General features: G+C 53.8%; 1 protein-coding gene across 1 annotated transcript; it reads right to left on the reverse strand.

Annotated features, from left to right (window-relative positions):
• Window positions 1-2,871: 2,871 nt before the first annotated feature.
• Window positions 2,872-20,464, reverse strand: MOB3A (MOB kinase activator 3A). Its single transcript, XM_067312776.1, has 4 exons — window positions 20,359-20,464; window positions 7,604-8,171; window positions 5,114-5,316; window positions 2,872-4,362 (listed from the first exon to the last, which is right to left on the reverse strand). The coding sequence occupies exons 2-4, from the start codon at window positions 8,019-8,021 to the stop codon at window positions 4,333-4,335; spliced, it is 651 nt and encodes a 216-aa protein (XP_067168877.1). The 5' UTR covers window positions 8,022-8,171; window positions 20,359-20,464; the 3' UTR covers window positions 2,872-4,332.
• Window positions 20,465-24,016: the final 3,552 nt, after the last annotated feature.

The following is a 24,016-nucleotide window of genomic DNA, read 5'->3' on the forward strand; positions in this document are numbered from 1 at the left end:
ACCGAGCGGGCCAAAGGGCCCCTCCAAAATACACGCAAAACTTTGCTCCTGCAGTTGTCCTGCCGCTTGACAGAATTCGCTTCCCAGAGGTTAAAAGGCCACGAGCTGGCGTCAGCGAAACCGCAGCGTGGCCTCCCCGTCACGCCACTCGCTGCGGCCGGCTCTGCCCCGGCACCCGCTTGATGGGTGCGTGTGGGTGCAAGGGGGGGGGGATGCCAAAAGGGGCCCCCCCAGGGTCAGACCCCAGTGCTGCTCCGTTTCTCCAGCTCTCCCCTGCATCCATGAGTGGCGAAATGTCCCCGGTGCAGGCAGGATCCTGCAACGATGCCTGGCCCTGCGCCCCGGGATAAGGCTTGCAAAAAAACGGAAATTTCCCTGCACCCTGGGCTGAGGCTTGCAAAAAACCTACCATTTCCCTGGGCCCCGGGATGAAGCTTGCAAAAAACCCTGGAATTTCCCTGCACCCTGGGATGAGGCTCGGAGACGCGGGGAACCGGGGGACCTGCGCTGGGCCCGGCCGAGGGAAAACAGGAAAGCGAGATGGGCTGAGCCGCCGGTCCGGAAACCGGCTATTGTTGGAGCGGGCGAAGGGAGCGTGAGTCACGCGGGGAGGGGACGGTGGCCCCGCACGGCCCGTGGGTGCAGGGGGAGGCTCCCGTGGGTGCCGTCGAGCCCCTGTCCGCAGCGAGGTGCCCGGTTCCCGTGCCGCGGGCCAGCAGGGCGCGGATGAGCCGCGACGTGCGCGGAGCCAGCGGGAATGCCGGGTCTTGCAGCGCTTCCTCATCCCCTCCCGGCCCCGTTGCTTTGGCCAGTTTGGAAGAAAAACCCCTTTTCCCTTGCGTTACTTCCCCGGCACGGAGAGGTTAGCGCAGATTTCCTCTGCTGGAAACACGAGGATTTCGAGCGGTGGCTCCATTTCAGCTGAAAAAAATCTTGCAAAAACCCTGGAATTTCCTGCCAGACGGAAATCGGGAGGTTTGACTCTCCTGGTGCTGCCGGGGTGCCAGGAGGCGATGGAGGGACCCTCGCGCACAGCCCCTCGCCCGGGGACGCACATCCGGCCCAAAACGGCGTTTTCCGAGCGAGGGCTCCCTGGCTCCCAATAGCGACGAGCCCGTTCTCCCCGCGGTGCCGCGGTTTGGGAGCTGCCGGCTGCGGTTTCCGGTGGATTTGGGGCGCTGGGGGCAGGCGGGGGGGGTCTCCGTCGCCGGTGGCAGATGGGAGAAGTACTTCCAGGTGGCTTCAAAACGCCCCCGATGGAAATCCCAGCCGGGCCGCAAGAAGCGACGTTAATCCCCAACCCCTAACGGGGCCGGGGCTGATTCGGGGCGACGCGGGATGATCCGGGACCACTGGCAAAGCTGGGGGCGAGAACACGAGCAGCAAACACGAAGCCGCGATGGGCCCGAGCCCGGACTGCGGGAGCTCTGCGAACTTGTCCGGGCAAGACGCCGAATGGCTGCACGCCGCGGAGCGCCCGCTCGCCTGCAGCGGCACCTAGGGGTGCTGGAGCCGAGAGCTCCGGGCGCCTCAGCTGCTTCCCCTTCAGCTGAGCCCGTCCTGCAGGGAAAAGGGCCGGATCTTCCCCAAACACGCGGGAAGGTATCGAGAGGCAGCAGCGACGCCGGGGCCGAAGAGCCGCCCAGCGCCGGGCGACGAGGGGATGGGTGCAGTGCACCAACGGCACAGCGTTCGTTATAACTAACGAGGCCAACGCCAAACGCCGAGCGGAAAGTGAAATCAAGCTAACTGGGCCCCCCTGAACTCCAGCGTCCGGCTCCCCGCGCCTCTTGCTCCGCAGGGTCCGGCCTGGCTGCGGGGAGCTGCAGGCGCTGCGGCTCGGTGCCCGGACCCTGCGGCCGCGGCGCAGCGCGGGCAGGCTGCACCCTCTAGCGGCCCCGGCGCCGCTGCCGCAGTCCGCAACGCTGCCAGCTACGTGCCGCTTTCCCCCCTCTTCCCACGCTGGATCAGCACCGAGAGCCTCTCGGCTATCGTCCCCCCGGGGGCACAGCTCCGGCCCCCCCAGAGAAACCTTCCTTTTCCTCTTTCCAGCACGCAGCAGGATTTATTACCGCCGCAGGGAGGATGAGGAGGGCCAGAGGGTTGCAGAGCTGCCCGTGGCTGCGGCCCAACTGCACCCAAAAGCAGGCCCTCCACTACCCCTCGCTCCGAGAGGGGGACGGACGCTGCTTGGGAAGGGCTCAGCACCTCTGCCTGGTGCAGAGCCCAAGAGCAGGGGGGACACGACGCCGCAACCAGGGCACGGCCAGGTCCGGTATGGGCACGAGAGCCGACGGCCACGGAGGCAAAGTTGCTCCGCTTCCTGGTCTCCTTCCTGGTGGCTAAACTAATTTGGGGGGAACGCCAAAAGCAGAGCCTTGGCCAATCTAGTTTATCAACCTTGAGGGCCAGGCCCATGGACTCCTTCCAGGGAGCCTGCCAACAGCAGGGAAGACAAGTCGGTCAGTAAGCTCAAATCCATCTCCCCTACGCACACCTCCGCTGAGGTTTTTAAGGAGACCTGCAAATGGAGAAGAGCAGCTGCGCTGGGAAAACAGCTCGGCCTTTTGGGTACGGTGGCACTGCACAGACAAACGCGGACGCTCCCAAACTTCTGGTTGAACTCCAGCACGTGCTTACTCTGCCCCATAGGTCTGGGAACGTCGAGAGCAACCCAGGCACCGCAGTGGGAGACCAGGACGAATTCCTGGTGCTGCAGAATATACCCATGTATATACCCACGATCGTCCAGCGGCCGCGCTAAGCGACCCCTCACCGCGCTTCCCCCGGAGTCCAAAAACATCGTGTTTGTTTTGCTGATAGAAAGCCTCTGACGAACGTGTAATCACGAGGCGTTTAGCAAGCGGAGTGTGCTATGTAAATACAACATAATTTATTGGTTCCATTTCAACAGCTATAGTGGTATTTGCAAAGTGTCCTAATGATAGTACAAGAAATGAGAGTCACGTATGTACAGAGATTCCAGGACACAGAAAATCTTTACAAGGAAGAAGCGGTTAGTGGTACAGTTTGGTCGCCGTTCATAAAACCTCTTTTTCTCTTACTGTAAGCCCTGCTTCCCCCCCCACCCCCAAATCCTAGGTAGACCTAGCTACCTACCTCAGGGGCACCGCCAAGCTCTCATCACACAGCAGAGCTGCTTGTGCAAGCAGTACATAAGGCTAGTGGTCTCTGGCTACGTACCAGATACTTTGGTTATGAAGAGATGCGTACAGCAGAGCGGGGAATGTTGCTCCGGAAGAGAGATAAGGTTTAGTACCCTCATAGGAACCAGAAAATTGTCCACACACAGCCAGTAAGGGAGGCTGGAGAGCAACCAGCCCAGTTCCTTCTTGGCAGGGTCAGCCTTACCGCAAGGAGAAAGGGAAGCGCAGGTGTTTGAAGAGGCTTCCCCACTCCTCTCCCAGTGGTTTCCCTCTGCTCGTTCCCAAGAGGCCAAGGCCTGCGCGTCCTAACGCTGCCGGTGCTGATCCCAGCCCCTCGTGGGGACGTTGTACCCAGAGCCACAGCTGGGTTACGCCCCGGGGAGAAGCTCAGCTCTGGGCTGATGTAAAAGGCAAGAGCAGGTTCACAACAGGAGTGCTCCAGCACAGCACAGTGATGGGAGAAAACCAACCCAAGCGAGCCCAGGCCTTGGTGGCCTCCACAGGGGACAAAAATCCATCAGCAGTGGCAGCTCTGGCCTAGCCATGAAAGAAAGAAGTCCAGGTTCTTTTAGAGAGAAAGAAAGGTGGCCCAGACCTTGGGGACAGGCTGCCCAGTACAAGGGTAAGCACAAGAGCAGCCCTGTCCACAACCTTAACTTAAAGCCAGTGGAAGAGGTGCTGGAACCAAGCAGTTCCTTGCAGTGCCCCAGTGAATCCAGACACACAAGTGTGTCCTTCCCCGTCCCCACGTAACCTCCCTGCACGGTGGGAGTTGGTGTCCAGAGGAAACCGCTTCCATCTCGGCACCAGCTACACAGCATGGCTCTGCCTGAAGCATCTCGGCTCGCTTAATGCCACTGCGGTGAGGGGACGGGGAAGAGGCAGCACAGGGTGGCTCTTCCCTCCTCAGAGATTGAGTATTTCCACCACATGGCCAAAAATATTTTCTTTCTTTTATAGAAATTACTATAAAAAACTAGTTTATCTAGAGCATCTTTAAAAAAAATATTCCTGCAATCTCACAGTTTTACATTGAAACTCATTAAAAATATATAGATTTCTTTAACAAAACGTCTCTGTTCTCCCCTTGAACCATGTCTCCAATGCAGGAGTGGGACCCGGAGTCCTTGAAGAGACACCAAGGTGAGAGCAGGAAGGTCTGATCTCAGTGGCACATCCGGGAGGTCATTTCCTTCTGTCAAAGGGACAGACAAGACACAGAACCATAAACTAAGATATCAATTCCCAGGTGAGGGTGGGATGAAGAAAAACACCTCACCTTGGTTTAGTCAGAAATATCCTCTTCAGGCGTGCAGCGACTCTGTTACTCAATGGTCTGGTTTGGGTAGGCCCATGTTTCCCCCCATCCCCATTCCCAGGCAGGGGCAGGACACCCTCCCACTGCCCGACAGCTCTCCAAATTTGCTCTGCTGCCTACAGCTTTAGAAATACCATCACCACCTCTTAGGTCTGATATGCCACATTCTCCATCCTTCAGACTTCTCATGAGGGTGGTGCTATCGTCCTTGCTCTTCAGAATGGGAAGTGAGCACAGGGAAGGGAGTTTCATTCTCCCATCCACATCCGGATGGCTAATAGCGCTGGGCTGGGCTCAGACCGTGCCCACAAGCAAGGCAAGCTGGCTACTGGCAACACAACGAGGTTGTTGGACAAGTAAGAAGAACAAATAAGCTTCCTCCATCCATGCCCAAACAACCCTGCTTAGCTCTACATGCGTGTCCTGACTCACAGCTTCCCAGTCGGGCAAATCACATGGCCAACTGATGGCCTGAATTTGGGCAAACAGTTCTGAGAAGGCAAACAAAACCTCCACGACACCTCTACCCTCAGCCTGCCCTTTCCGCGCCGGCTGCGGACTCTGACGCACCAACATTCACCTGTGCCCCTTTGAGCGGCACAGCCCCTGACCCCACCTGGCTACTCACCAGTGGTTCCAACTCCTTGGTGTCTATTAGATTGAACTCTTTCACAAAGTAGTAAAAGTGCTTGTAGCAGGTGTTCACGTGGGCTTCCGAGCCCATCTGGGTGATCCTGTCAAAGTGGTGGATGTAGACGTGGACAAAGACCCGGAAGAGCCTGGAGAGGATTTTCTTCACCACCGGCAGGAAGTTCTTAGGGAAAGGAGTACCTGGGAGGGAAGATCTGACCATCAGAAACTTCACTCAAGTTAAAACCGGTTCCTCGGGACAAAATAATCACCATCATAATTCTTGGCAAAACATATATTTTGAGACAAGAGTTTGCCCAAGGTACAGTTCCCCCTTCCTTTTTCTTTCACCTTCTGGGACAGATTTTTCAAAGCAACGATTTCTTACGTTACAAAGTCCTGCAAACCATCAATTGCTGCTAGCAACTGAGCGGAAAGCAAACAAGATGAGCGTCAGCAGAGATTTCCAGCAGCTGTTTCAGTCTAATAGAGTTTTCTTCTGCTCCTATCTGGCATGTTTATATAAACAGTGAAAAATATTAGAAAACTACCAAATTCCACTCCAGAAGCAGTTTCCCAAAAGAAAGAGTCAGCGCCGTTAACTCCCTAGAGTTATCACGTATTTTGAAGTGTCTTTAGCTCTTTGGTTAGAAATTTAAGACATTAAGGTCCCATTTAAAGGCATCACTTTGCGTGAAGCTGTGAGCCCGGTCCGAGTTTTTTAGGATTTGTTTAGTTAGGGGCCCTGCAGCAGAGCAGTCTCTGACCAACTAGCTGCCTTAGTAGAATATTGCAGTTTAAAGTTCACATGGGTCATCTCCGGAGGAACAAGGATTAGTTAAGCCTTTTAAGTGCTCTGCAAGAATTCCAACATTTCACTGTCTGCATTAAGCTGGGCAATCCCGTAAAAGCAAAGCTAAAGAAAACCCCACTGCCTCCAGAAACTTGTCTCACCTCTCTGCGCAGAACAAATACCCTGCTTAGTCCCCAGAGAGTCTTACAGAAAAGCCCTAAATAAAACAGCAGGGCATTCGTTTGGGTAACAAGAGGGATGGAGGTGGAGGATTTTATGTTTTGATTGTCTGAAGAACTGGCTGTTTATGGGCCTATTCCCACCGCTTACGCCAGGGTCAAGCACTTTTCTGGCATGGGTAAGACGGACCCTATGGCTGCTCCTGCGGCTGGAGAGGCAAACGCTTCCTAAACAGAGACCAACTGCACCCCATCAGAGCTCTGACGGGATGAATGTCGTGGCAGAAAGGAGGGAGCTACTAAACATCATCTCCAACTTGGGGCCACTTCCTTTAGCAGAAGACTTACCTGCCCCGATGGTGGCAGCTAGGCTGCACTGCAAAAGCAGACACGTGAACAAGCAAGGAACGCGCATGCTTCATGTGCAGCCGTTGGCAACTCACTTTTGCTCTCCAGCGTGGCCCCAACTATCCACGTGCCAAACCAAGGTGCCCTACCAACTGCCTTGGGCTGCTTGGGAAGGGCAAGGAGCTGAGCCTGCCCGAGCAGCAGGTCCAGCCACTTCTTGGTGTGAAAGTGGGGAGGTTGCCAAGCAGGTGAGAATGAAGTCACCCTCCAACCAGGACTCGTTTCAAGGCAGGGACGGCCCTTCTGCCACTTCGCACACCTCTGCTGCATCTTGTCTTTTGCCTTCCAGACTATGGGAGCTGTGAACGTGAGCAATTGCATCTGCCTAATCCTTTAGATCTCAATTCTTACTCAACACAAGATAGGAGGAAAGAAAAAAAAACAAACAAAAAAACCCACCCACACAACTTTTTTTCTCCCCAAACAAGTACAGGAAGCTCTGCGCTTGGATATACAGATTTAGACATCTTCGGACAAGCTCTCATTTCCATCACCCTGGCAATAGATAAAATACTGTCCCTCTGTTTGTGCACATGTCAGCATCCCACCCAGCTGTCACAAAACAACCGACTGCGTATCAACAAGTACTGAGCTAGAAAGGGCAAAGTCAGCTAGCACCAGCCTGTAATAATGAAAAGGCTAATTATGGAGACGCGGCCACCGCTACCAGGCCAATGCAGAGCATACATATTGAACCCAAACTAGCAATCAGCTCTAGAAGAGCTGTCCTTCAAGAGACCACGTCCAGCCTGAACTACTGACAGAGTCACGTCAGAGGCCGAACTTTAAGAGCAGCCTCTTATTTTCACTGCCCAGGCTTGGCTTCGCTTTGCTTTCCTCTAAGTATCCATGACTCCAAATGAGATGTGTTGCAACTCTGGGTATTTAGCACTGGAGAAGAGGTCTGAAGTGTCTTAATGTGCTCGAAAGAGCTTATTACGCTGCCGGCTTCCAAGCAGTGCAAAAGGAAATAGCTCTACTGCAACAGTGACCTGCGTGACACTGAGCAGTAACAGCATCTCCTGGAAAAGAAACAGGACCCGAGGGCTCAAAGGGGACGGCTCTGCACTGGCTCCCCCCCTTCAGCTACGGCTGGAACTGAACTCACCAACATTAGTGGGAAAGATGTCCTCGTTGTTGATCTGTACCTCAATCCAGTCCATCAGGAGGTTCATGTACTGGGGAGCAGACAGGGCCGTGGGTTTCCGGTACTTGTGCTCGTCCTGCCATCTGTATTCGTACTTGGGACCCCCAGACATGACGGGGCAGGACTGCTCCGTGCAATAGTCACTGATGGTGCCGTATATCAGGTTGATGCGGTTGAAGAAGTCTACCACGTGCACTGCCACCCAGTCGTTCTGCTCCTCCCCTGGTGGCAGCTGGACGGCAACTTTCAAGTCCAGGCCAGCATTGAGAGAGGCCTGAGCCTTCTTGTGCAGCTCAAACCGCTGAGTCCCCGGCTCAAACTTGCGCTTGGGCCGGAAAGTTTTGTCTTTATTGAACACTTGCTTTAAAGCATGGGACATTTTTCTTCTCTTCTTCTTTCTCTTCCAGATCCGTAGCGATGACAGCCAGAGACACACAGCTGCTGGACCACTTCCAGAGGCAGGGCTGCAAGGGACTGATCTTCAGAGAACTCTCTCTTTGCTCATCTGGTCCTGACAGCATGTGCTGATCTGCAATGCAGCACAGAAGGGCAGCGATTAGAAGCAGCTCTTTCAACAGGAAACCTTGTCTAAATCCCGCAGGAGGAGATCTGGGATACCATCTGGGCCCTCGCCCCAGAGCCGGGAAGAGGATTGGAGGCCAGTGCCAGCTTTTTCTCTGCCCCATCTCCCCTCTCCCTTGATAGTCAAGTCTGAAGCAGAGGAGGCACCGTTTGGTGACTTGGGCCCTGCAAGACCTGCCCGCGTGCTCACACGCAGAACAGCGGGATAAGGGAACCAGCCTGACAGTCCCACAGGGAAGAGACGGGACAGCAAGGAGCAAAATGAAAGACATGAAGGAGGGACTAAGCCAGCGCAGGGTGCAAGCACCACAATCCTTTCCTTGATGTACTGTCAAAATCATGCAGGTTGCTAGAGCCGTTTTTGCTCCTGAGCAACAAAGCAGAAAGGTGCAACAGGGCTCATGGATTTACAGCGCCCCAATTCTTTCAGGCTAGCACAAAGCCCAGACTCCAGTCTTAAGGCATCAGGGGACCTTACCATCACCATACCAGAAGACCCAGATCACACAGAACCAAGGGGAAGCCCTGCCACTGTCTACTCAGTTGCAATATAGAGTTAAGAAGGATAAGAGGGTAAGTTAGACTTTTTTTACTCAATTTTTTTTTTTTACCTAGGCTGTTTTTCCCTCTTTGGAGATTAACCTATTTAAAATGAGAAGTGATAACAACCTCCATTAGCGTTCAAATCTGTTGCAAGATGTATTCTAACACAATAGCTGTTCACACAGGAGGTGCATTCGCAGTCAAAGACAAGCAAGGGCTGAGGAGGCCAAGAGGAAGGAGTCACAGCTCAGGCACCCGGAACCAGAACATCCCCAAAATAACACCAGCTTTAAAAAGAGCCACAGCCTTCGCTGCAGGTGCAGAGAGACTGTAAGTATATTCGTCATTTTGGTTTAGTTCACTTCGAGTTAGGAAACCGGCTGAGAGACCAGGAAAGCTCGTCTTCCTCCTCCAACCTATGAAAAAGGATTAGCTCCGAGAGGCTTAGACGCACAAGCTAAGATCTGTTTCCTGACGGTGTCCTTCCAAAGTTAATTCTGTTTATCTGCAGTTAATTATCCCTCCTTTGTTCCCACATCCACCCTCCCCCTTATAATTTGTGTCAAGCTGCTCTTTGATGGAAGCTCAATACAGAAAGACGTTTCTAGCACAAATATATTTTACATATGTTGGACGGAGAAATAAAGTAACAACAGTTGACTAAAACTGATGCCTCCCAGACCCTTGTGAACAACTGTTTTCATCATTTGCTGAGAAAGAGCAAACAAACCTCTCTCATCAAGCAGAAACCTATTTATAGAAAGGGGTAGAACCACTTATGTTGGCAAATAGGATCCTCAAACGTTAACAAGGAAATCTCACATTTAAGGTCAAGCCTAGGTTTGCTGCACGCCAGCCCATCTTTAACAGATAACGCAGAGCGCTAATCAGCATTTCTTTGGAGAAAGATGAAAAAGATTGAAACCAAGGCCTCTTGTTTTCTTATTTAATTACAGCAAGGGGGGGGGGGGAGAAAAAAGAAAAACACGTACCGCATCGGTTTGTCTCACTAAGAACACGTTTACTGTTTTTCTAGTGCTGCTTTTCACCTAGGAATGGGCTCCGTATGCTATTCTATATAGGCGCAGAGTGATCCAAACTCCTGTTACAACTGGGGCCACGACATGTACTGAGCTGAGACAAATGGAAAAAAATATTTTAACGTGGTTCAATGAAAGATTTGCTCGGGACTAAACGAGTGTGACTGAAAGCACGTTTTTGCCGTGTAGCACGCTCTCTGCACACAGCGCTGCTGTAAGAGCTGCTGATGCGACCACATAAGCGACCACGTAAGGGTCAAAAAAAAAAAAAAAAAAGCAAAATGACGAACCCCTCCCCGAAAACGCAACCTTAAAAGGTGCTCGATTGCACCACAGACGCAGTTAGGAGGAAGTAACGACCGGCAAGGAGGGACGTCCACCGCAGAACGCAGCGGCTCTGGTTAGCGAGAGCTGTGTCACAGTCTCACCACATCCTACAGCAAAACACCAAGTTATTCTGCAGGGCGGAAGCACCGGGGGACCGTGCCCGTCCAGCTCCGGCGCCGTCCTGAGCCCGCGCCGTCCCTCCCGAGCGCATTCGGGATGAAGGCAGGGCTTGTTTCAAAGTCAGGAGCTCCCTCGGCTAACAACGTGGACAGCAGGTGCTGAGTCCGCAGCAATTCCCAGCAGGAAATCGGTCCCAGCGAAATACTTATATGCAACGGTTTCCTTCCCCTGGAGACCAGGAAAGGAATATCCTTCAAAAATGCACGAGCGTCACCTTTGGTCCAGTCCCCCCAAGGAGTGGAAGCATCCGGGGTCTGCTACGACTCGCGTCCTCCCGACCTCACCGAAGATCCGTCTAATTCCAGTGACTTCAGGAAGTCACTCCCCATCCACGCCAGCCCGAGACGAGGCTCGGGCATCTTCCCTTTCACTGCGCAAGGATATATTTTTCAAGCAAGAGAAAGGCTGTGGTTACAGGGCCCAAAGAGAAGAGCACTGAAACCGAATAGCAAAACTGGAAAAAGTATCCCCTGGGCTTGCCCGTGCACGTCAGCGAAGCGAACGCCAAGCATTTTCCAGAAGAAATTGTCACGTGAGCAGGGTGAAAAGGATTTGAACATGGCTTGGAATCAAGGCAGTATCTGTCCTACAAGCAGCTTCTTCCTCCTAGTGAGACACCATTCAAGAAGACATTCAGATGATTCAGCATCTGTCTGAAGACACTAGTAAAATCAACAGCTAAGACTTCCAAGCGGATGCAGTGTATTTCATCATGGTCTTTGCAACTGGGCTGAAAGAAACGTTTGGCTCGAGAGAAAGAAAACGAGACGCGCGGAGACCAAAAGCATCACTGACATTGCTTGAAGATGATATCACACTTCTAACACCTCCTTCCACAGACAGGAGTCACAGCTCAGGCACTGCCTTTACACAGAAGGGAAAGGCAAGATCAAGATCAATTAGGACATGGGGCATGCGAATCACCTGGATGGGATTTGCAAGCTCTAAAGAAAAAAAAAAAAAAAAAAATAGGCAGCAAGCTTTGTTTATTCCTCTTTTTCAGCCAGCCAAGATTACAGCACACGTCACACATGTTCAGAGAGGACCTTGGCCGTCACTCCCACAAGAACACACAAACTGCTGCGGGGGGAAATAAAATAATAATAATAAAAAAAATTCCTACACTGCAGCAGACAGCACGGAGCAAAATAAACCTCTAACTTTTCTCCGGAGCAGCAGTGCTACCTCTCTTCCCAAGGACAGGAGAGGAGTGGTTCACTATTTTGCTTGGCTCCTGCAGTTTAGCAGGTTATTTATCTGCGCAGCAAGGGGCTTTTGAGGCCCGGCCCGGCCCTCCCTTCCCAACGAACGGCTGCTGAGCCAAGAGGCCGTCTTCTCCCCTCTCTCATTGCTCTTATGTTTCAGTCCTAGTCCTAGAACTTACTTCTGCTGATGGAAATCGAGGGCGATGCTGTTTGCAACAACACTCTACCACTCCTCTTCCCTAGCCGGTAAAGGGAGATCACACAGTACGGCCTTATTTTAGAGGCAGTCTCCGGAAAGGCTCTCAGTTATTTTTCCAAGCAGCTCAGAGAGAGTATGAAAAAAGGACAGTCACCACCTCCAAGACACCTGGAAACGTCCTACCTTCACAAGTCCCTTGCAGCCGTCCCCCGAGATAACGTTGCCTGGCCTTGTCGGATGGAAGCAGCGTCTCCACTAGATACTTCCCCTCGCTCGAGAGGCAGAACAGCCCCAAACCCTCTTTCAGGAGTCTCATGACTATTTCCGTCACCTCCTAAGCGCCTGCCCCGCGCGACACGCAGCAGTGCCCTCCGTCGCTAACGCCGTCCAGGGGATTAACGGGAGCCAGAATTAACGCCGGCGCGTCAGCAAGCTCCTACCTGCCTTTCCAGCCCCTGCAGATCGCTCCTGCAACTGCGCAGCGCGGCTCTGCAACCCTCCGCGAGCGTTCGTGGGCGCCGAGGCCAAGGGCTTCCTTCTTTTTCAGCAAAAACATACTGTTTCATGCACGACTGCGATCTGAACTCTGCTGCGGGCCGCTGATAGGGAGGGGTCAGACACATGTGGCCACTTCCCTTCCAGTGACCCGAGAGCTCCAAGGCAACTCACATCCTGCTGCCTTACTCATAAGAAAGCCCTTAAGTAAATCCCAGCGAGCCATGGGATTTCTCAAAAATTTCTCTGGTTTCTTTTTTGGAAAGCTGGCCGGCAAGATGAGACCCATACGGCATCGCCGCTGAACACGCGCGCAAAGCCCAGCCGAAAGCTCTTGCCGGGGCGGTTTATAATTGCCGTGCTTCAGCGGCGAGCCCGTGCCAACCACCACGTTTCGACAGCTCCCCAGACGGAAGAGTGAAGCGGGGAGCAAAAACCCCCCAACGCCTCCCTGCTGGGCTAGTTTTAGTCTTTCCTTGCAGCTAATCCAGACGCTCAGGCCAAATTTGCTGATAGAGGACACACGAATGTCCATGCCAGTTTGATAAAATGGTCACAGAGTATCAGCAGCACCAAACGCTTGATGTAAAAACCGAATTTACTGAGCGAGCTAGTTAACCTTGAGACCCGAAGCTAACAGCGTGGCTACAAAATCCACACTTTAAACAAAAAACAAAGACGCACACACACATTCTCATCATAACTCCCCCCGCACACGCTCCTTTCACACATACCTTCCCACGGCTGTCCTGCACTAACTCCGCTTCTCCGGGCGAGAGGCTCCTTGTTTGCTACGATCAAAGGCGAAACGTTAATGCGCAGGGCGAGGATCGGGCCGATTACGGCAAGCAGGGCTGCGCCGCCGCCACCGATGGCGAGTCTCGGCGCTTCTAAAGCGAGTCTGGCAACAGAACGGCCGGCCCTCGCTGGATGAGGTTTCCAGCTGCTCCTTTGGACGGCTTTATAATAAAGGAAGCAAATGTTTATCCCTCTGCTTGCCTGAGCTGCCTGAACGAGGGCAAGACGCAACGAGAAACGCTGGCGGGGCGCGAGGGTTGAGCTGCCGGCTCCCGGCAGGCACGTCTGACCGTTCACAACTTCTGCTCGACAGCGCTTCCACGTCGGCTAAAACTTCCTGCCTGGCACAGAGTCATCTGCTCCGGCGGATGGAGCTGCAAAACGTCTTCCCAAAAGCAACTTGTTCCCCTCTGTAAACCCTGCAATGGTGCTTTTTTGACCGTGCGGAGCTGTGCGCTCTCATGGTGAGGAGACTCACGTTTTTACTTGGAAAAAACAACAACGCAGAAGCTGCATTTCAGCGTGCCGAGAACTGAACGGAGCTTCCCACGTTGCCAGACAAGAACGGCCCGTTTCCTTTAAAATGCTGCTGCGTGAAGAGAGCTAAGGAGAAGCTGCCCGGTCGCCTCGTGTTACCCTGAACATTTCCTTTTTCTTTTCGTTTTCCTCCATGTTCGCTACCGGCGACAGAAGCCAGTAGCTGCTCTGAAGGAAAGAGCGTTAAGTCAAAGAGAGTGACCAGATTCGGCCCGGTTACGTCTATAACCCCAGACAGGGTCACACCAAAGTAACAAGTTCATTCCGTCGCTCTGCAGAGCGACATCCAAATTTTTCCTTTTGCAAACCGGTTTTGCTAGCGGCCTTAACAACACGCTTAACAGAGCCATTTAGAAATGCACATTTCAAATGTTAGATTCCCAAGGTTTAGACAAAAGGCCCTTTATGCTCCATCACAAAGTCAGTTTTAAGAAAGTCCTGCTGGTCCGTGGTCCACTCCCACCCCGCAATTTAAACCTGCGGCACAGCAATTCGGAAATTCCCAAGAAAGAAACCAGGCAAACGCCACATCTCCCGGGCACTTTCAGGGAACAGCCTCGCTTAGGAGCGGGATAGTCTGTTTACGTGTCTTGAAGCCATGCAAATGCCGAGCCTATCTGATGGCACACACATAAGAAGAGGAAACAGCATAATAAAAAGGCATAAAATAGTTATATTGGGCTTCAATTGGGTTTTTTTTGTTTGTTTTTTATTTTTTCCTCCCCTGGAAGACTGCATACTTGAGTTTGCTATGGATTCAGGCCAATTCTAAAGTCCAACTAGGTTATATAATAATGGAAAAAGCCCTGTTAAATAGAGCCATAGTTGGGTTAGGAGGTGTTTTAGTAACGGATGCACAACTGAAGAGCTTCACAACCACGTGTGCAAGGAGCAGCAGCTTCAGCACAGCTGCACCAGGCAACTGCCCACCCCATGCCCCGGCCACGCTAGAGCTAAATGCTGCAGCGGTCCGTGGAAAGCCCACGGAGCAAGAGGCATTTTTCGACCATCACAAGCAGGATGGAGGAACAGGCGGCTTAAGGACATCAGGCAGGCAGCAGTTGCTCAGCTCCAAGCTCCGTATTTAGATCCAGACCACGCAGAGAGCGACCAGAGCAGCAACAGCTGGAGGGATGTTAAATGCGCTGCGTGACGGGAGCGCACGTCAAAGATGCTTGCGGAAGGCAGGTGAAGGAACAAACGTCAGCGGGGCCTGGATAAATATTTCTGGCAGGGGAGAAGGAAGGCCGAATTACCTTTAAACTTCAGCGTAAGGGAAAGCTGAAGCTCCAGCTTGGACTGTCCCCATCTGGTCTTCCAGGCAGTCCATTCAGTAACCACAGAAGGTTAAAGAGCCACATGAGAAAGCAACTCTTTTAAAAAGGTCATGCCTTTAACTTTCCCTTCCTCAAAAGGAGTCAGATACCAGATTCTGTAATCGAAAATCGTCGCTTAAAAGCCTAGAAATGACTGCAGCACAACAGGAACAGCTACTAGCTCCCCAAGCCTTACTGATTCAGGACCAAGGTTTTCTTCTTACGTGACTTTTGTGTCCGCTGCAATGTCAGAATTATAGCAATTTTGGAAGCCTTCCACAGATTCCACTTACATGTATATGACTGGATCACAGCTGCATGCGAAGGCAGAGCTAATTCGCTGCAGGCTTTGCAGATGCTGCATTAAGCTGACAAGCTGGGTCATGACTCTAGGAGACAGGTTAACTGTGCAGACAAATATTTCCAGGATAAGCTGCAGTCAGTGGGTGGCTGCCGGCATGTTAAGAGCAGTTCTCTTTTCAAGGTCTGGAGGGCCATATTTTGAAGCCTGCTCGTTCAGGAATACCTTTCCTCCTCCTTCAGCCTGGCTTCATCCCTCCCCGAAGGGTTCGTAAGGAGGAGCGTGATGTTTATCAAGTCTACGCTGTGAACTACGCATTTCTTTCAGCCTGCACGCTCTTGTCCTTACTGTGCAGGCATAATTTTAAACAAAAGGCAGCTTCATCTACTCTAACTTTGCGATCTCCACCTACCCAACGGAGGGGGAAAACAAAAAACAAAAAAAAAGGAAAAAGAAAAGATGTAGCACCGATCTGGAATGTGAAGTTTGTCTTCGGCCAATATAACGACTCCAGCAGCACGCACTATTTTAGCGGCCTGTCTGCAGGTTCAGGATCGCAGCAGATCCTGCCGCTATTAGCTTCTTAACAGGGGATGAACCAGAGCACAAGCTGGCCCCAAGGCCACCCTTTCCCATGGTAGGGCTAATCTCCCGATAAGTGCATCTTCTCTCCCTGTTAATATCACGCTTTCGAAACAAAAGCAGTATTGTTTCTCGCTGAAAGCAGATACCCACGAGACTTGCCCTTCCCCTCCACGAGGAGATATGGCAGTAACCCAACACGTTAGCATGTCTCCAGGCAGCAAAGATGAGGAACGAGCCCACTGATGGGGAGCCAGCGATCGCCCCAAGACTAACCACATCAGAAGACCTCCTGCCATAAAGCGAGGGGGAAAAAAAAAAGGCTCAGACAGCAGCCCCAAAACAGGCCTGCAGTTAAGACGAGGAAAAATTAAAGCCGCTTTCAGTACAGCGATAAACCTTGCTCTGCTTCTGCCTCAAACCGAAACAACCTTTGGACTGCTCGAGCTTATATTCCGTTTGCGACTTCCTAGCAACCAAAGCGTGGGCACCCAGCCAAAGCCCTGATCACTCAAATCCACCCCGTACCTGGGGCTGGACGGCTACAGGGTTCCCACACCTCCTTCACCGGCCACGGTGGCAAGTAGCCAAGGGCAGGCTCCCCGGCAGGCCTACTGACAAACCTCACGGTGCCCGTCAAGGAGACCTACGCCAACGACGCGCAGCAGAAATACAACACCGCCGTCCCCATGAGGACCACAGCAAACACCGGGAGCGTTCCCAACGGGGCCCTGAAACCAGGGCACTGCCCTAAACCCAGCTCCGCAACACCTGCGGCACGTACGGGCGTCTGGCAGCCTCACGGTCTTTGCCTTTCTTTGACTGGAGGGGGGAAAAAATAATAATAATAAATTGCATCAAGCACCTTGTGATTTCATAAGGACTTTTCTAAAGCCAGTCAAAGCTGCCGCAGTTTGACGGCTTTTTGCACCGGCTTTGCAAACATTTTTCCGGCCTTCGCCGGGTCCGTTCTTCCCCCGTGGATTAACGGGTGCTCCCGCTCCCCTGCTCCTGACACTCAAAGCAACGACTCGCCCAAGAGCCCTCTATCATTTCATAAACAGCACTTTTGGCACAACATCAGCTCCAGAGGGAAGCAAAAGCACACCAAAACAGGAGTTGCAGATAACTCTGCCTCCAAGGGGCACCTAGAGAGCAGAGGATAAACACGCAGCTGAAGGTACATTCTTTAGCGAAAGCGTTAGCTGAATATTATGCATTTCTAAAGATAATCTGCTAAACCTCCAGCAAAGCTGGTTACGGATCCACTTACAGTAGCGTTTATGGCTCAAACATCACACAATACTTTCCTGTCGTGTAAGAAATTAAAACTCAGAAGTTCAAGGAAATTCTTTACACAGATCCGAACTGCGTGTCCAGGACTGGTCAGATTTTGCAATATCCCTTCTCCGACCACACACGTTCTCATTGCTGAAAAGGAAAACTTTTTTTTTTCCCTTTGTGTACTGTGGCCATAGAGATCTCTGGCCCATTTACAGAAACGCACTAGTTACAAAACACTGCACGCGTCGGTACAGCCCGACCTTCATAACCGGGGTGAACCGTGCCATTTCGGTTTGCGTGGTGCTTCCCATCCGATCGCCGAGAAAGAGCCGGGTTAGACCCGAACGTCGCCGAGAAAGCGGCTGGCGAGCAGTTCCTGCACGAGGGGACAGCTGAAGCCCCAAAGCAGGGATTCACTCAGGATGCTGAGCACTCATCAAACTCGCGACCTAAACCTCAGGGAAACCGCTAGGAGAGCCTACGTCCAGTCCCTGGCTCTGCCACGGGCAACAGCGCAACCTTAAGTCCCAAAGAGTGTCCCAAAGCCCAACCGGCATGCCAGACAGCAGCGAGACAGCTCCGTGTGCAGCACGCCGCAATCTGGACTCGGCTTTTCGGTGGAAAACCCAGAACTTTGGTTCCACAACACCAATCCGGCAAGAATTCAGTCGCAGCGCTTTCCTCCTCCTTTTCTGGGAATTTAAGAAGGTTATAAACTGTCCCCTGCCTCCCACCCGAGTTAGCTTCACAAGTACGTGACTGAGACAGAAAGTGAACCTAAGATCTGGAATACGCAGTCCAAGAAACTAGATGGAGGCAGGGCCTTGGAAGCAAGCCCGAGGCTTTGCAAAGGAAGCGGAGTGCAAGGGCGCAGCACTCGGGACTATGATAAACAGGTGGCTGGGGGAATTTGACATCGAATAAAAATCCCCCCCCCGCTCTGCAACTTGGCAGAAGAGTTCCAGATTGGAAAGGGGCTTTAAACGAAGGATGGAAACAGAAAAAACGTGGCCACTCTTTGACCCAGCGTGCTATGAGAAGGGAATCCGGCCTTTCACCACTACCGGAGTAAGTGATGGAGATGCTTTTTCCAAACATCTGTGCCGCACACTGGCAGCTTCAAATCCCTCTTTCCTCTCTCTCTCTCTGGAGGATTTCCTGCCCCTTTTCTTTTTGCCTATCTGTCGCACACACAAGCAGTCTTTGAAGGAGCTGAGATTATTATACCATAGACACCAGCAGGAGCAGTTACTGCAAAATTAGCATTTCTGTGCTCACAGCAAGAGATAGAAACCGAGCAAGAGTTTACTCTCAAGCGTCACAGGTTCTCCCTCATGACCGCAGACGAGTTACGGCTCACCATGATTAGAATAAAGCGGAGAATTCCCCATCCTCCCCAAGTATTTAAGACACTTAGGAGTTTAAACTTCATTTTTGTTTCAGGACTGTGCCCTTACCTACAATGGAAACATTTATTAGCATAGCTACAACAGCAGCTAGAAAAAGACGGTGGAAAGAGACAGAAAGGAAAAAAAAAAAAAAGCATCTAAGATACTTCCCCTTCATGGTCGCAATGGCAAAACCCTTGCTGTCAGCACTGTTTTTGCTCATTTTAAGAGTTTTTGCTAGCAAAAGCAGCAGCAGCTGGGAGTTGCCTGCATAATGCCACCAGCACAGCGAACCCTTTGAAGGGGATGCAACACCGTCAGCCAGGTCTCCGCTCAGGAAAGTCACTTAAAAACCGTAACCTCATGCTGAAGACGCTTCCATTGTGGGACATGCTAGTACAGGCAAAGCTCTGCTTTTGTTCGTGGCGCCGACTCCAAAACACCCCCCACCACGGGCATAAACCACCGTAAACGATGCCATTTCGCCGGCAGAACTACACCTAACCGGGGTCTTTTGGTGGCGCAGCGAAGCCGGCCAGATGCCTCCTCGCCCAGCTGAGCTGGGCAGCTGGGCCAGAGAGGAGGTTGTGGCAGGGACCACAACTCGACTAACGAGTAGTTCCAAAAAACCTTGCTCGCAATCGTCCTCCGCACGGGCAGGGAAAAAAAAAAAAAAAGAGTAAAATCAGAGATGAGTAACTTGAAAAGTCCCAGTTCGACCGACTTGCAGCTACTCGGTCTTCCGCCCCGGTTCCGCTCAGTCTGCTCCCAGATTAAGCTAAACCCGCAGGAGACCCAGCCGGTCCCAGGGCTCCGCCTGGGACCCTCGTGGACGAGCCCGGCAGGGTCCCACGCCCTGGTCACCCCAGCGCCCTCCAGCCTCCAGCCGGCCCCCTCCTGCTCTGTGCGCCCCTATAGATCCCCCTGATCCCCAGCTGGCCTCTGCAGGCTCCTCGCCAGATCCCCCCGCTCCTGCACAACCCCCTAGAGACCCTCCCCCAGATCCCCCCGCTGCCCCAAAGGCCCCTATGGACCCTTCCCCGATCCCCTCGCTCCCCCAAAGGCCCCTATAGAACCTCCTCCAGATCTCCCCGCTCCCCCAAAGGCCCCTATAGATCCTCCTCCAGATACCCCCAATCGCCCCAAAGGCCCCTATAGACTCTCCCCCAGACCCCCTCCTCCCCCGAAGGCCCCTATAGACTCTCCCCAGATCCCCCCGCTCCCTCAAAGGCCCCTATAGACTCTCCCCAGATCCCCCCGCTCCCTCAAAGGCCCCTATAGACTCTCCCCAGATCCCCCCGCTCCCTCAAAGGCCCCTATAGACTCTCCCCAGATCCCCCCGCTCCCCCAAAAGCCCCTATAGACTCTCCCCCAGATCCCCCCGCTCCCCCAAAGGCCGCTATAGACTCTCCCCCAGTTCCCCCCTCCTCCCCCAAAGGCCCCTATAGACTCTCCCCCAGATCTCCCCGCTCCCCCAAAGGCCCCTATAGACTCTCCCCAGATCCCCCCGCTCCCCCAAAGGCCCCTATAGACTCTCCCCCAGATCCCCCCGCTCCCCCAAAGGCCCCTATAGACTCTCCCCAGATCCCCCCGCTCCCCCAAAGGCCCCTATAGACTCTCCCCCAGATCCCCCCGCTCCCCCAAGGGCCCCTATAGACTCTCCCCAGATCCCCCCGCTCCCCCAAAGGCCCCTATAGACTCTCCCCCAGATCCCCCCGCTCCCCCAAAGGCCCCTATAGACTCTCCCCCAGACTCCCCTCCTCCCCCAAAGGCCCCTCCAGATCCCCCCGATCCCCCACAGGCCCCTATAGCGCCCCCAGCTCCCCCTCAGGCCCCCACACCCCCCCCGCCCACCCGCTGCCCCACCCTCCTCAGCCCCCCGCACGCCCCCGCCCCCCAGCTGCCCCTATAGCCCCTATAGCCCCCCGACCCCCCGCACCTGGCTCGGCGCAGATAGTCCGCGGCGCCACGCGGAGGAGCCACCCCTCGTGGCGGCCGAAGCACTCCGCACAACTCGGCCGCTGCCCCCGCCAGCGCGCAGCCCCGCGCCGCGCCGCCGCCGCCGCCAGCCGGCCCTACTTCCTCTTAAAGGGGCCCCCGCGCGGGCTCGGCGGCCCGCGGGCTCCTCCCACGCCGCTCGGGGCGGGCGCGCTGCGCCGTCACGAGTGGGGCACGGCTGGGGCCGGGGGGGGCTGGGGGACCGCTGCTGCTGCTGCTGCGTCACCGGGGAGACGGGCGGGGGCAGGCCTTGGGGAGGGGGGACACGGCGATGGGCCTCAGTGCCATGGGGACAGGCCTTGGGGGCATGGGGACAGTCCTTGGGGGCATGGGGACACGGTCATGGGCAGGAGGGACACAGTGATGGGCCTTGGAGACATGGGGACATGGCAATGGGCCTCAGGGACAGGCGACAGTCCTTGGGGACATGGGGACATGACAATGGGCCATGGGAACAGGGGAACAGTCCTTGGGGACATGGGAACATGGCAGTGGGCCTCAGGGACAGGCAACAGGCCTTGGGGACATGACAATGGGACATGGGGACAGGCCATGGGGACATGGGGCCACAGTGATGGGCAGGAGGGACACAGTGATGGGCCTTGGGGACATGGGGACATGACAATGGGCCTTGGGGCCATGGGGTCAGGCCTTGGGGCCATGGGGACAGGCCTTGGGGAGCGAGGATATGGGGAAAGGCCTTGGGGCCAGGCTTTGGATAGGGGGTACAGGAATGGGGGCCATGGGGCCAGGCCTCGGGGACAGGAGGACATGGGGACAGACTTTGAGCATGGGAGGAGAGGCCTTGGGGACGGGGGTCTGATGGGGACAGGCTTTGGGGATGGGGGGACAGCTGGAGACGGACCTCAGGGCACAGCAGGGACAGGAGCGGCAGGGCCAGGCCGCAGGGAGGGATGGCTGACAGGGAAGGACAGCTGATGGGGACAGATGGCCGATGGGGCCCGACGGCAGGGACATCCCCCCCCCCCCCCCCCCCCCCCCGCGCGCCCTGCTGCCATCTTGGGCTCAGCGGGCGCCACGGCGTCAGGACCGGGATTAGGCTTCGGCTGGCAACTGGGGCCAGGATAAAGCCCAGGAGCAGGGTCCGGCCCAGGGTTAGGGTTAGCGCACAGCGACTTTTACACTGGCCTCCAAAAACTTGTATAAATATTTCTGAAAAAAAAAAGAATCAAATCCCTCCTCTAGTAATAGAGTAAAATTAGTAATAACTTCAGGTCGTGCGCGCAAGAGACGGAGTAGTCTGGTTGCTCAGTCATCCATAGTCTCCCTCCCGGCCTGCCGCCGGTCCATGGTGTGTGCTGCGACGTGAGGCTTCTCCCGTGTTCGGCAACCAGGGAAACCCTCAGAGAAGAAGTACATATTCACCTCGCAAACATTTTTATAAGGGGGCCCTTTTTTAACACGTGACCAGCAGACGGGACAGCGATCCTCCTGGAAGGAGCCCACCAGCGAGGAGGAGACCAGGCTATCTCCATCCGCCTATCTCCGCTCATTGGCTTGTTCCAGCGCCTTTCCACAGCCATTTATAATCATTTTAATCTACATTTTCGTATTATATACTTGATTTATTGAACTGTTTAAAGTTGAGGAACAAGTTTCACCCCCCTTTCGGATCTGTTTGAAGGTGGCCAACAGGTTTCTGGAAAGCAGAAACAGCTCAACTGCATAAACATGCCTTTAGAAAACCAAGATAAATCGCAAAAATCTTGTTTATTCCTCTGAATTCAGGCCTGGGCCCTCACTTCCCCTTATAGACTCCACGGAAGCCTAAAGAAGACGTAATAAAGACCCGCATGGACTATTCGGACGCTTAAAACTTGTCATGTACCATCTTGGTTTGGTTTTGCAACATCTTATTTACTTGAAACGTGCCAGTGAACCACGGGGAGGTGAGAAATTTGCAGCCCGCGAGCACCGGGATTTTGCTCTTGACGTTTTCCAGCGTGAAGGAAACCAGGGCTCTTTGCATCAGGCGCAAAAGGAACCGACGTTCTGTGACGGCGAGGCTGCTCGAACAGGAGTGGGGGAAAATCACGGGATTCGGGGCTGGTTGCGCTGATCGTGTTGAACTCGGGCCTCCAAGCACCAACCCTCCTGCATAGCTGTTGCACAGCGAGAAGTCCACGCTCGCGGTAAACAGGACACATGGGCATACACGATCGAAGCGGGGGTGATTTTTTCATAGGACACGATTTTCATATGCTGTATAAAACGTCTTTCCCCACTGGCAAAAACAAGGGAGTGAGCTGGCAGCTGAGATCACACCAAACGGCCGGTGGTTTACGTGGGCCGTGGCCATCCCCGGCTCCGCTGCTGGGAAGCTTCGAAGGAAGGCAGCTCGGAAACAAGTAGATTTTAAATATCTCACTGGAACGTGAAGCAAAATCCTCTCTTACCTGAGAGAAGTGCTGTAAAATAAATAATGTCCGTAAAATTCATGCCGAGTGAGCAGCAGGAAGGGATTTTTGTCTTGGAGAGCTGTTGTCCTCCCCGGTGTGGCAGCGGGAAGGAGGATCTAGGGCACTTCCCAGGCTCTCCGCACGCTGTGGAGTTTAAGCATCACCGTTTTAAGCACTTCGCTTTCCCGCCGCGACGTAGCGCTAACTGCCGTTGCGGGCGGTGGGAATTCCCGCAGCCTCCGCTAACACGTTCAGGCCGATGCTTCTTTCATGATGCTTTAAAAAGTCCCCAATGCAGCCCCCCTGCTTCCTCCTCTGCCTCCTCCGGTTTGGTGGCTGCCACGTGTTTCCTATGGCGTGAAATATCCCTATTCCATGGATTTCCTCTTGCATCGGCTACTACCTGGAAAGTTAATTCAAGCAACTCATGAGCATCCTGCGGGGAAAACTGTTTTGGTTCCCTTTCACCCTTATGAGCGGCTTTATCCACTTGCCTTTTGTTTGTGTAAGACGTCATAGAAATACCGGTTGCGAGGGGAACCTGCGTTCCGCTTCTGGAAAAGGGGATTTCTTTCAATCTTCCAGTTGCTAAATCCTCCTGGCATTGCTTGGACAGTCTAAAACTCAGAGCGTCCTTTAACCTGAGCTTTGCCATTGCTTACCAGGGATGGTCGGGATGTAATTTGCACCTCTTTGTAATTAGTAAAGGCTGGTTATTCTTAGGAACCTTAATTAATTAAATGAGAGATGATATTGAGGGAATAAAGTGTTGACACAGCAAGCTAATAACATCCTGCTGCTAAATCATCTCCAAGGTGAAGATGAGTCACGCTCGGGAAGGATGGCGAAGCAATCAGCCGCGCAGAGCGGGCGCTGCGGCGTCTGCAGACGGGAGCTCGCCGGCCGGACTGCGCCGCTGCGCCCGTCTCCCCGCCAGCCGCGCGGCTGCGTTTTCACTGGCCTTGCCTCTATTTCAGCCTAGGGCTGCTCAGGAGATTCCGGGCCAGATTCGGACCATGGGAAAAGTTCATGTGAATCTCAGCGAGGCCCCGGATATGTGGTATCTGCTGCACCCTTGCAGGGTTTTCCCCATTTCTTCGCGCGGTTGCTGCCTGTTGCCATCGAGGCGTCGCAGCAGGGCTGGGGAGCTGCGTTATCTGCGGCCGGTGCAAAGCATCC

The sequence above is a fragment of the Apteryx mantelli genome, chromosome 30 (genome assembly GCF_036417845.1).
Source record: "Apteryx mantelli isolate bAptMan1 chromosome 30, bAptMan1.hap1, whole genome shotgun sequence".
Taxonomy (NCBI): domain Eukaryota; kingdom Metazoa; phylum Chordata; class Aves; order Apterygiformes; family Apterygidae; genus Apteryx; species Apteryx mantelli.

Coding starts and splice junctions, on each gene's coding strand:
- MOB3A (XM_067312776.1), bottom strand. CDS start 8,021: ATGTCCCATGCTTTAAAGCAAGTGTTCAATAAAGACAAAACTTTCCGG. Junction 5,317..7,603: donor CATCTTTCCCACTAATGTTG/GTGAGTTCAGTT, acceptor CTTCCCTCCCAG/GTACTCCTTTCCCTAAGAAC. Junction 4,363..5,113: donor CCAAGGAGTTGGAACCACTG/GTGAGTAGCCAG, acceptor TCCCTTTGACAG/AAGGAAATGACCTCCCGGAT.